Source organism: Lissotriton vulgaris, chromosome 6, assembly GCF_964263255.1.
Source record: "Lissotriton vulgaris chromosome 6, aLisVul1.2, whole genome shotgun sequence".
In the NCBI taxonomy this organism is placed as follows: Eukaryota; Metazoa; Chordata; class Amphibia; order Caudata; family Salamandridae; genus Lissotriton; species Lissotriton vulgaris.
In genome coordinates, this window is record NC_141694.1 from 408,264,794 (window position 1) to 408,277,481 (window position 12,688).

The 12,688-nt window shown below is 41.6% G+C and overlaps 2 protein-coding genes across 2 annotated transcripts in view; one reads left to right on the forward strand and one right to left on the reverse strand.

The window, feature by feature from the left end:
• Nucleotides 1-12,688, forward strand: part of MCPH1 (microcephalin 1) — a 1,506,891-nt gene that overhangs the window by 957,660 nt on the left and 536,543 nt on the right. The window lies entirely within an intron of this gene.
• Nucleotides 1-12,688, reverse strand: part of ANGPT2 (angiopoietin 2) — a 177,655-nt gene that overhangs the window by 19,411 nt on the left and 145,556 nt on the right. The window contains exon 5 of the mRNA XM_086926416.1: nucleotides 8,662-8,792. Within this exon, the coding sequence (XP_086782542.1) occupies nucleotides 8,662-8,792 (131 nt within the window). The remainder of the gene's footprint in view (nucleotides 1-8,661; nucleotides 8,793-12,688) is intronic.

Sequence of the window (12,688 nt, forward strand, 5' to 3'; positions counted from 1 at the left end):
TAATGTTCCTGTTTAGAGTATTTATGTTTTAAAATCTGCTAGAGGAAGAAGTCGTCTCACGCCCTAGCTCAACCCCCCCCCCCCCAAAATAACATGTAGAGGGTCCGACTTGCTTGCTTCAGTATGAATCTGTTTCTCAAAATCTCGTAAGGCTCTTTTTGGTTCAGAGATATGGCCGCAGCTTGCTCAATGTCACTGTGTGCTTGATGGAGGTGAGACTCCCATTCTTTGCAAAATCATCCATAAGAGTCAAATATCTTTCAGTTTACTTATAAAGAAACTCTCCCCGTTCTTGCCTGAAGAAGAAACCTGTACATTAAAGCATCTAAAACTTGAAACACTACATAGGCAACCCATAATGTTCCGGATTCCTTTTACTCCGACCTCTAGGTGTGCACATGAGGTCTTGTCTTTTCAAGTGGATGGTTGAATTTACTTCAGACTGTTAAAGAAACGTTCTTCATGCTTTGGAGCTCTTTTAGTTTTCAAAAAGAAGATAAAAGTAAGTCACATGTTTTTAAGTCCTGTGTCCCATGGAATTCAGAAGTGTGGTCTGCATTTAAATTATCCATGGCAAAAGTATCTTCTGTTTGTTTAGCTATATTTTGACGACACAGTTTTAAGGAGAAATTTACCATCACATTTCGAGTCTTTCGGCGAGTGGAGATACCCTTCAGATCAGTGGTGGCTGCTAGAATTCCTTTCTAGGCCCTTGTGCTTTTTTTAAATAAAAACTAAGCTGTCTCGATAATGAAAGGCCTGAGTTATATGTGGTGCCATTTCAACTAATTGAAGATAAGCTCCACCTAATGACAGAAAGGCAAGTGGAGCTCCAAAAGCAGCAGTATATCGCTTTAACAAAATAGTCTGAAGCCGAGTCAGTTTTCATAGCAGAAGTGATTAAGCAAATAGATCGGGAGTCTCGCGGGAACGTTTTAGAGGCGTAAATGCTATTTTGCCTAGCAGAGTGCATGGGGTCACATTGCAGAGTGTGGGCAACCTCAGTGAGCTTTACGTTTTAATGTGATGAATTATCTCCTGCTTTATATATATATATATATATTTTTTTTTAAGTCCCGACAAGCACCGTGTTAGATAGTTTTGTACAAAATGGCTCTTGTCCCCATCAGTCAAGCGTGTTATGGCATAATAGGAGACACCACAGAAAGCCAGTATCAACAATTTAATAGAACTTTTATGCAATGTATGGTTCATTAAAATTACTAGCAAATTCGCCTTTCTTGAAAGACCTGCAACAAACCGACTTGTTTCTGGCTCTCAGAAACACTTTAGTACATGGCATTTTGTAAACCTTCCTTGTCGTCCGTAGTTGTTGCAAATTTCATTGCAATATCAAGATACTGGTAGGGCACCTATACTGCATTACAGCCGTCTACGATTATCAGGGACCCAAAATTTGAAAGCAATGGGATGGCACAAATTAGGAGCCAGTAGCCAAACTCATGTAATACACTCGTGATCTGTATTCTTCTGCAAAGATCCCAGCAGAAGTTGTTCAGCAGATCACTGTGAGAGCACTGGGACAGATGGCGTGATCTCAGCTTCCAAATAGGGTGGAACCGAGTCATTCTTGCACTTAAAGGCCATACAGTTAGATCTGGGGTTGCCCAGTAACCATTATAGGGACAAGGAAAAAAATTGTCAAAGGACTCATAAGCCAACATTTTCACAAAAACAAGAAAGGGAAGATTTTGTCTCCAGCTTTGCAGAATTGGTGTAACGCCTTAACTGATAGGTGGCAATGTAGACTGTTTATGGTTATGCTTACATGTAAGTTTCAAATTCAGACACGTGCCTGGCTCCCACATGAAGGCAAATAAGTTCATGCCTTGAAAAAGCTACATGTAAATAACATGTTGTCTTTTTATGCTTTTAGCAATAATATTTAGTAAGTTCTCTATGGAACAGAAATGTTTCAGTAGGACAGATAATTGAACCACGAACAGGGCAAAGTAATCTGAAAAACAGAATCCTTGTGTGTTTAGGCAACAAGATATACAGCCATGCTAAAAGCAACACTACTCGTCACTACACGTATGCAGAGCATACTGCGAGAGCATGCTTCCAGCAACATATTTCACAGATGGCAACATTGCATCTCTCTGTTGCTTGAGTTTGCACCACTTTCCTCAAGACACATGAGACTTATGGACATTTGTTCCAAGTTTTGTGTTTACAACATTGCCTAATTTTCAAAAGATTAAGTGGCGATGCCCAACCACGGTTGAAGGTGCTGAATGCCTAGGTTGCCTTGTCTTGATTCCATCTCTTGCCTCTTTAATTTACCACCCTACACTTCCTCTCCATTTATCTCACTCTTGTAGTTTTTTTCATCCTTGCTTTCTCCCTTTGGCAGTGTTTTCCATATTTATTTTCCTCCTCTTTCCCCCCTTTTTGCCTTTCTCTCTTTTTCTGTGTCAAAATCCGATGATAAGTAGTCCCCGGTTCCAAAAAATGACTGGTGGTTAGCCCCATCGGCAACCATCAGCTCAAAGTAACTGCTGGTTTACAGCAATTGTCTGTCAACTGCAACAATAACTATAATAAGATACTGACCTTCTTGTTTTTGTACACAGAATATGTACATAAATAAAAGTGCTAATTTAGCAAATGTTGTCGTTGTTCGATCTATTGCCCCTCAAGACTCCAAAAGATCAGAGTTCTTGCTCCCAAAAAGATCCCATCTTATAATATGTAGTTAAATGGCAAAAATGAATGTTCATCGCTCATGTTGTGGTTGTGTGGTTGGAGTGTAAACCAAGACATGAAAAAAAAAATGAATTAATGCTCGGTGGACTTAGTCTTCATATCTCAAAGACTGGGATCCAGAAAGAGTCATTATTTCCAATGCTATAGAAGACACATATACGCAATAGCAAGAACCTATTTTTAGTCATCAGAAGAACAGTATTTAAGAGATCTAAATTGGAAAGGTTGAAACACACCAGTACAAGTATGCAAGCATTTTTAGGTCTGCCTTTACACAACTTTAGCTGTCTCACCAGACTGTTTTTCCAAAACAATGATACATAATAAACGGAAAAAGAGGTACTTTTGGTCAGACTTACATTGTAACATTGTAGCTACCTACAATGTGAGTATTTGGGTAGGTGGTCATTTAATCTTGTCTTGTTGACAAACAACAATAATAATTGCAAAAATGCATGATATAACTAAAAGGCTTTTTAGGTAAAACATAACTAGTAAAACAGTCACATCAGTGATTTATTTTAATTTAATTTTTGATGGCAAGAATATGGCGGCCCCATTTAGGTGGTGAAACAGTTACTTTTTTTGTCTTTTTAGTTTAATGACACAGACTTGCAATAACAAATAAAACAACATACAAGCTTGCCACAGTCAAACCTATTGACTTTGTAAATGTTTGTTTATTTATTGATAAAGCATCATTGCAAAGTAATGCTCCTATGCCCCGCTCTTCAGCAATTATTTGCAGGATAGTAATTTTTGGAGACTGTGTAGTTGGTTGGCCGTGGTCTGCTTTACCAGATTTTTTGTGCTTATGAGTAGAACCGTGGAGTACACGTTTTCCTAATGGAAGCTTACATTTTTTGTTCTGATCAGTGAATTCAGTTGTCTTCAAGGCTTGTTCAATGGGTGAACATTTCTAATGGCGAGTATAGATCTAGTACTTTAAGAACACAAATAAGATACTTTGAGAAGTAAAGGGAAAAAAGTTCTGCCACTATTTAAGTGCCCAGAAAAAACGGTAACAAACTTGGAGGTAACTGTTGATGATGAATCTTGAGGACCATGTATCTGCCTCAGATGTTGTGTCAATCTTTGGAAATTGATGCCACTCCTGTCCTTGCAACACTGGCCTTATTGTTTGGAGTCTTATAAACTTAAGAATAGGCTAATGCTAGTCCCTGGACTCGGCCTAACAAAAATTGCCACTTGATCTCTTACGGGCCCGTAAAATGTGGGGATTAGACCGATCTAAGGCAAAAGAATGAGCACCTCTATTGTGAGGTAGTTTCCCTACGCTAATGAGAATGACATTACATATCAAGTTCAAGCGTGAATGCTCATTGTTAAGATTGGAACGTAATATAGCCTGAACTATGCAGTAAAAAATGTAAGCCAGTAGATGTGTTCAAAGAAGGTGTGTTCGGTGAGCCAACACTTGCTTGCCATCCTCAAATAAAAGCTCTTGACAGAAGGTGCGTGATCTAACTCTGAAAGTCATCCATATATGGAGCTGCTTTGGTTTGTACCTTACCCTAGAAATCGGTCCCGGCCAGTCGGTGTCGAGTTTCAAAGAGCATTTTAAAATTGACCATTCCTGGATTAAGCTGTGGTTAGAAGACCCTAGGCACTGAATCAATGAGTTGTTGGTTACTCACATCCAATTAGGTTCATTCTTATTGTGTCAGGAAGCACTCGACGCTTGCATGAGGGGAGACTTTCCGCAGTTGGCGGCTCGTTTTGTCAAGTTTATTTTAGAAATTAATTCTCTTAACTCGCTTTCTGACCCAGCTTGAGTTTTTTCATCTCCCATTGACATTGTTGCACGTTTTTTCCATTAATTAATAATGTTTCTGTTTTTAAGTGTTCAGTGTATTTTATCACACTCAATACGCAACAGTCATTCTAGTGTGTGTATATTGCAATGATTTTAATTAATTGCGCAATAAAAAACTTACTTACTTACTTCCTCATTGTATCATCCTCATACTCACAAATCATACATGCAAGCGTTTCACTTGGGGTGTTTTACATTAGCCGTTTCGATCTGAACGAACTCTGACATTGCCTATTTCTGTGGTGTTTAAAATGTGTTTAAATTGGTAAATGGTGATACAATCATAATATTAATAATCTCGACCATTTAAATGCTGACTTCCACAAGCTGAGTTGCTTCTTAAGGTTTACATGAATACTTAATACTTGTAGTAACAATTGTCTACATTGCCTCCAAATGGCAAAAACTCTGGACTGATGGAACCACATGAAAACAAGTAAAGAATGTTGTTAATATTATCTTTTGTTGCTTTAGCTGACCCACAGCGGCCTGTTCCTAACGTTGGAAATGATGATGGGCTATCTTGGCTCACCCAAATTCAAACCTATATAATGCAATTTATACGCCCATCTCTATGTGGATGCTTAATCCACTGGGTTAACTATACCAGCATTAGTTAGTTGGGTTCAAATCTGTATTAGTCTTTTTATGCTATAAACATTTTGTTGTTTTAATGTTGTTATATCTTATAAATTATATATATTTTCCGGCTTGTCCTATTGTAAATATTTTAAAGTGTATTAGAAGGCATGGTTGCAAAGCATCCTCTCTGGGGAGAAGATGTAGCCTTACGGCTAGAGCGGTCGACCTCGAAGTTGGGGAACTGGGTTCGAGTCTCAGCAGCAGCACTCAACATCCTGTGATTCTGGGCAAATCACTTTATCTCCCCGTGCCTAAAAGGAAAACAATTAATGTGTCCTCATGTAACGAAACTGGTGCTCATGTAAAGCTCTCTGATAACCGATGTCTCAGGTCTAGTTCGTGCTATATGAAACAAACAAAAAAAAACATTCCAGCTTGTTTGACCATCTTGCCTTGATCCGTTGTATGTTGATGACGTTGGTTGGCCCGCCTTATCTGTTTGAATCCCTAAAATACAAATATTGCAAGGTGCACAATAGTCATACACATAGAACATTTGTGTACCCACATGATCTGGATAAGTAACCTAAACCCTCCCTAGCCACTGTATCTTAAGGGGCATACCTCGGTTGCACTGTTGAAGCACGCAACCAGCTGTGTCACTGCATAAGTAGCTGCAGGGTGTTTTGCAGCAGTGTTACTCATGTTATATTTGTGTTCCATGCCAAGCAGCTTGTTGAGTGGCTCAGACAGCAAAGGCCTGAAAGGCTGACATCTGTAAAGGAAATACCCAACACAGAGTACATGGTCCTGAACTGCTGGCCTCTCAGAGGAAACGGAAATATTCCTCATCACCCTAGTGGCGGCAATAACATGGCCCACTAAAAGTCGTATTCACATCTCGCCTGCGCCCTCGGCGTATATTTCAACGTTTGCAACATTTGGAAATTGTTTGACAGTTGAATTACGAAAGTAAAATATGTAATGTCTTCTTCAATATACAGGACACTTACACTGTGATGGGGGAGGGAAACAGTTTCATGAGCAGAAATAATTTGTTTATGAGACCTCTGGGAGGTCAAAGGTGGTGTAAAGAGGAAGAGCGGAAAAAACATATACAGACACTGGGAAGTTATGCCAAGTGAACGGGGGTCATTCTGTTTCCTGGCTGGAATGGTAATTTAATGCGACACTGACATCTTGTACGGCACAAAATGGGAACACATGTACTGCAGAATTGAAAACAATTATGTGCTTTGATTTTTTTTTTTAAGTCGATCTGCGAATCTTCCAGAAATGTGCTCAGAGAACAGCTTTTGTTTCTGCAGATCTGCTCCTAAAACACATCATGCTTTAAATTAATTGCAGGAACTCTTTTACGTCTTTTGAAGTAGTCCCTTGACAGCTGAGATAATTTTGGAAGAACCATTGCCACTCTAAAGCAACACTGCCTAGGGCGAGCGCTGAAACACTCCATCATGCTTTGATTTTGCTGTGATAACCTGAAATGGGCTTGTTAGTGTTTTACACTCCTCTCTCATTGGTTGGAAGTCTGTTGCTAACACTCGTATGGTATGAAGCTCTTGTATATTTATTCATCATGTATGTCAGCGTCTTGTGTCCTTTCAGAGCAGCTAGCTGAGCCCTGTCACCCCCGGATAGGTGTACGTGCGCCCCCTCGTCTCATACGTAATACCCCTGGTGTATGTGAGACCCCGGTATACGTGAGCGCCCTGATGCCAGTTTACACAGTAAAATCACTCTAGCTTGTCTTTACCAGGATGTTGATTAATTTATCTCGGGTGCGGTACATGTGATTGAAAGCTTAAACCATAAAAAGAACAGAACGAATACACTCGAAGCAAATGCAAGGAAAACATACACTATATTGTTTGCAGCAGTGAAATGTGCCTGAGATTGCTGTCTGTCACATTGGTAAACCCATTTATGAGGGGTAGATAGACCTTCCATTCATTTCTGGTGTCCAATTAGATTAACTAGTTTCAAGCCTGGTTGATTACGCTGACAGGGGTTTCTTGAGATTGACCATTAGGAGTAATATCCTGGGCATGTTTGATTGGTCCATAGCGAGACAGGTCATCATGTTTACTCCTAGCATCTTTGGGATGTGGGTCGTCCGTTGGTCCATAGAGGTATTATTCCATTTTATGGATTACCATGTCAGACACTAAGGTACTGGAAGTTACTTGTGTACAGTGGTTTGGGTCTGGATATCCCCCTGCTTGGGTTAGACTGCAAGACACTCCAGAGGTCACAGAGTAGCCCTGTCACTATAGCCCTTCGTTGCAATGAAATAACTTTAGGGATAACGCTATACTTACCAAGGTTATGAACAAGGTTAAGCGTTTTTCACATTGTGTATCACGTAGACATGGTGTCACCAGTCTAATAGTTGTGAACCTGAACATTTTGTTTACTACCGTGCCTTATGCAGAAACTCCATTCAGATTTTTGTCAGTGCTGTGATCAGTGTATAATAATCAGAATGTAACATTTTCTATCTATTAAAATGCTGTTGTAAGTGTTTTGTAGATTGTCAAGTGTCTAAGTTAAGGAGTATGACAGACCGATGTATTTACTAAGTCAAACACACTTTTGTTGAGAAATTGTTGATAAGGTTGAGAACTTTTATAAATCACTTTCAATATGCAGTTTGAACTTTCTTCCACCTTTATCTGAGATGCTTTTAATTATAGGGAACCATATTCATTTCACCATGTGATGTTGGAAAGCCTTTGTATTCTAAGAAGCATGCACGATAAAGCCATAAGTCCTCGCTTAAGTATGGTAGGATGTTCGCCAAATGAAGGATGTGGCACCGCCTTACCCGGCCGACTGTATATTAAGTTTCTTGCCCTGTAAGCTGCCTCTTTTCAGCAAATTGGCTCATGCTTTCATGGCAAGAGCCACTTTGTTGAGAAAAACAATCAACAGTCAGCTCATCATTCCATGGCAACATGAGGGACTGGACAGCACTTTTTACATTTTCCAAGCACAGACCAACTAAACAGGTATCTGACCTCAGAAAATGTAAAATGAATGTCTTCACACGCTGGGAGTTTATCCCTGTGTCCTAAGGGCATTTTATACACTTTTGCTGCATGGATCTTCCGTGGTTCCCATAAGGAGATTCAGAAAGCAAAAAAACTGTCCTGCCTTCTGATGCTATTTCTGTCAGGGGTCTGACCACTTATGGGGTTTTCCTGAAGGTGAACTAGTAGCTGTGCCTTTGGGAAAATTGACATACCTGATCTTTAAATTAGGCAGTGGATGCATGAGGTAGATGTTGCATCCACAGGTAATAGCAGGAGCCTCACTACTGCTCCCCTTTAAATGACCAAACAAGTCCTCAACTGCACTTTGATAAAACGCCTTTGAACTCTGATCTCACCTTGGTAGAAATCCACTGCATTGCGTGATGAAGGCCGGTAAAGCCAATATATCTGAGATGTGGCAGTACATTGTGCAAAGTTTGAGGAAGGATGTCCTACCTTAATGTTGTCTGTTGTATTGTTGAGAGTTAAGGTATAGATGCCACTGGTGGTAAGCCCCGATTTGTAAGCTTGAGCGCAGTCTCTGAAACTGAGCTGTTCCTCCTTAGTCAAAAAAGAAGTCTTGATAGCTAAAATTAAGGAAAACAATCTTTTATCTGGTTGGTACAGAAAATAGTAGAACAAAAAAGAAGCATTTAAAACAAGACAAAATAACTCACACCATCTGACGTCAAAATGCTTGTAATAAAAATATTATTTAATAGCGCTAATATACAATTTATAGATAGAACTATACAGGTGCTTTCTAGCTAACAGGTTTATTCATGTCATTACATAATCACAGGAAAATATGATTCTTATTGGTACCAAGCATAGGTACAATTGGCTTTTAATTACTGTAATCTGAAAATATCGTTTTAACACAAGGATGGCTACAAACAATAATAATAAAGAAATGGGAAAAATATTGGCCACGGTAAGTACTAGCCCGCCAGTGAGTTTATTTTTGGCAGAAATGCCCATTTGATCGCCCACAGTGCAAGATAGCCAGTGACTGAAGCTTACCCATTGGCATATTGCGTGGTGGGGAAGCGAAATGTGAATGGCAGTTGAACAGACCAACGGATGAAGAAAGTGTGTCCAAAGCTCCTATATGTTGCTATATATATATATATATATATATATATATATATATATATATATATATATATATATATATATATTTGTGAATCTTTAGGTCTGCCATTAGCCAAGACCTTTCCATTTTGCTACGATTATATATATCACACTTACTTAAGGGCAGCCACACCTCTTCATCCACTGGTATGTTTTTGTGTCATTTACATTTTTCTTATGTACACTACAGCATGCACCATGGAACGGTGGGTCAGTCCTCTTCAGCCATTGGCTAGGTTCACTGTTAGAAATGGGGTTCTCTAGTTGGCAATGGGTGGCACCTTGTCGAAAAAGAGACCTTTACTTCTAGTCAGGATAAGGGGGATGCACTACTGAAATAGCTCCTGCTCACCCCCTTAATAGCTAGACACAAGCAGTCAGGCTTATCTCAAAGGCAGTGTGTAGAGCATTTGCACATAATCAACAGTAATACAGCGAAAACACTACAAAAGGACACCATACAGTACTCAGAAATATCAATACTCAAAAATAGACTTGAAATATAGTTCCTTGAAGTCAATAGCTCCGTCCAGGGCTATTACGGTGTTGTGAACAACAAATCCAAACAGTTCTGGCTGATTGCAGTGTTGTGGGCCAGCTACAGCATCGGGAAGACCAGCAAAACAGTACCTGAAGAAATACAGGGCATCGGCCACCTCTTGTTGAGCCCTGAAGAGCTGGCATCCGCAGGCGTCGGTTCCGGAGGTCAGTGCAGAAGTTGTCGGCCCTGGAAGTCACACGTTGCAGATCAAACTCCTCACGGTTGAAGTCACGAGTGCTCGCGATGGCAGGCTTCGGGGCTCCGGTGCCATGTGCAGGTGTGCGGCGTGCGGTACCCTCCTGTCGAGAGGGCACGCAGCGGCTCAGTGATGGTTGTCCCGCAGCATCAGTGAGACCAGGGCTGCAGTGCGAAGTGATGCGGTGCTCGTCGCGGTGCTGGCAGGTCACAGTGCAAGCAATGGCATCATCATTGCGGAAGCGCTGTCGTCGGCTGACGAACTAGAGCTGATGGTGCTGGCATCGGTAGGCCAAGGCTGCGGTGTGGGATGATGTCGGTGCATCGTGTAACTTATGAGCTGTTCCCTCAACCCACGGTACAAGCAGCGGCACCGATGTCAGCGTGGAACAGCGTTGTTGGTGATACCAGGGCAGTGGCATGAAGTGAGGCATGCAGAGTGCAGTGCCCACAGGTCACGATGCAAGCAGTGGCTCGTGGCATTGTCAGATGGCGTCGTCCGTGAGACTAGAGTTGTAGTGCGGGGTGCCTCAGTGCCCTCAGTGGAGGCTTCAGTACACTGAGTCAGCAGCAGCATCGTTGATGGCATTGGGTTGCTTTTTCTTCTGTTGCAGCACAAAACATACAGTTCCCAGTGCTGATAGCAGACGAACTTGAAGTCTTTGCTGTTCCTGAGACTTCTTGAACAGGGTGCATGCTCTACCTCAAGCCCTTGGAAAAACTCACACGAAGAAGTTGCAAAAAGGTCAGTCCATTCCTTTCACTGTCTAAGACTGAGACACCCACTGCTGGCCAACACAGCAAAGCACACAGAAAAGTCTTAGTTCCTCCTCACAGCTTCTCCAGCTCTTCTTCTGGCAGTCGTCTTGGTCCAAAAGAGCTCTCTGAAGTCTTTTATCTTCCTGAGACTTCCAACAGGAGGCAAGCTCTACTTCAAGTCCTTGGAGACAACTCTAACAGCAGGATGATGAAAGTACAATCCTGTCCTTTCCCTACCCAAGACAGATGCAGCAAGCAGCAGGCCAATACAGCAGAGCACACAGCAAAGTGGCCATTCCTCCTGACAGATTTTCCAGCTCTTCTTTCCGGCAGGTTCCTTAGTTCAGCAGTAATCTAAAGTTCTTGGGTCTGGGCCCCAATATTTACTCTAGGATCCTTGAGTACATCGCCACCACCAATATGGCCGCTTAGTTACTGCTCTAGCTTTTCCAGCCATGGTAATGCTCAAAAGACCCAGACCCGGAAGACACAGGCACGGGGCCCAGAGCGAGGGTAGGATCACAGCTAGTTGCTGTCTGCCGATCCGAAAGTATACTACGTCGTAACAAATTTGGAATCTCCGGTAAGCCTTGTCTCTAACTCCGTTACAAACTGCCATGCAATTTTCCTTTTTTCATCTACAGAGCAACAACGTGCTCTGTTAACTCCCCCTTCAGTCTGTAGACCTCTTTACTAAGGGTGAGTAGCCCGACCGAGCAATCTCTTTTTAGGTACCATCAACAGCAAGACAGCCATCACTGCCGCTCCCTTTTACAACCACTTGACTATAAAACATTGACATTGTATTATAAATGCTTGTTTTGTATCAGCCCGTATACCAATATGTCTTCGCTTCTAATCACGCCCACAGTTCGTCCAGCGCTGCGAGTCGGCGGCACCTTATTGTGTAAAAATTAGTTGTTGCCTCTCTAGTTCTTGCTAAAGTTTTCGGAGAACTATTGTCAATTGGTTTCTTCAATTTATGTGCAATTATTTGTGGTCACTTTTAGCAGTCACGTTGAGTCATTGAGATATTCTCTTATTTTCTCACCCATTCGGCATCATTTTGTGCACGTATGCACCACGTGGTCACACTGGTTTAACTAGGGGCACGTCTCCGGCGACATAAAAATCTTAATTGCTACCAGCGGATACCTAATTTGATAGTTAACTCCCCCGCACGTACCATCTGATGCATGAACTTTGGGTTGACTACCGTACATTGGCTAAAGCGGGTTTCTCCTTCCTGCATAGGAACCGGACCTAACCAAGTACGAACTCTGATAGACACCCTTAACCCTGGATAGCATCACACATCGCTCAGAACGAGTTAGTTAGCACGGGCCACAAGTATGGCCATCGCCACCACTTTATTGCCTGCACGCTAGATACAACTAGTGCACGCCCAAACACAGCAACCCTCAATATTGTGCTAGGTCTCAGTCATAACAGATACACACCCCCTGTATTAATCAGGTTTTTTAATTGTCATTGTGTTGTCTTTCCTTCCCCCCCCTTTTTTCCCACTACAGGGCTTTCTCTACCGCCCAGTATAAGTCTACTAGGGCGTTACTCTATTTTTGTCTGGTTACCAACCCCACCAATAAGGAGCCAGACATCTAGTAGTGCACCACACTATTTACTTAGGTCCTGATGAAGTGCCACATGACTTGTTAAGTGCAACAGAGGCACGAAACATGTCAACCCTTCTCACAGAGATAACCATCTAGGAACATTACATCCACAAAGGGCATCCACATAATTTTAATCAAGCTGGAACTACCTTTAACATTAAACATTTTTTGATTAGGACTGCTCCAGACTTATTTTAACATTCACCTCCCTTGCACTACC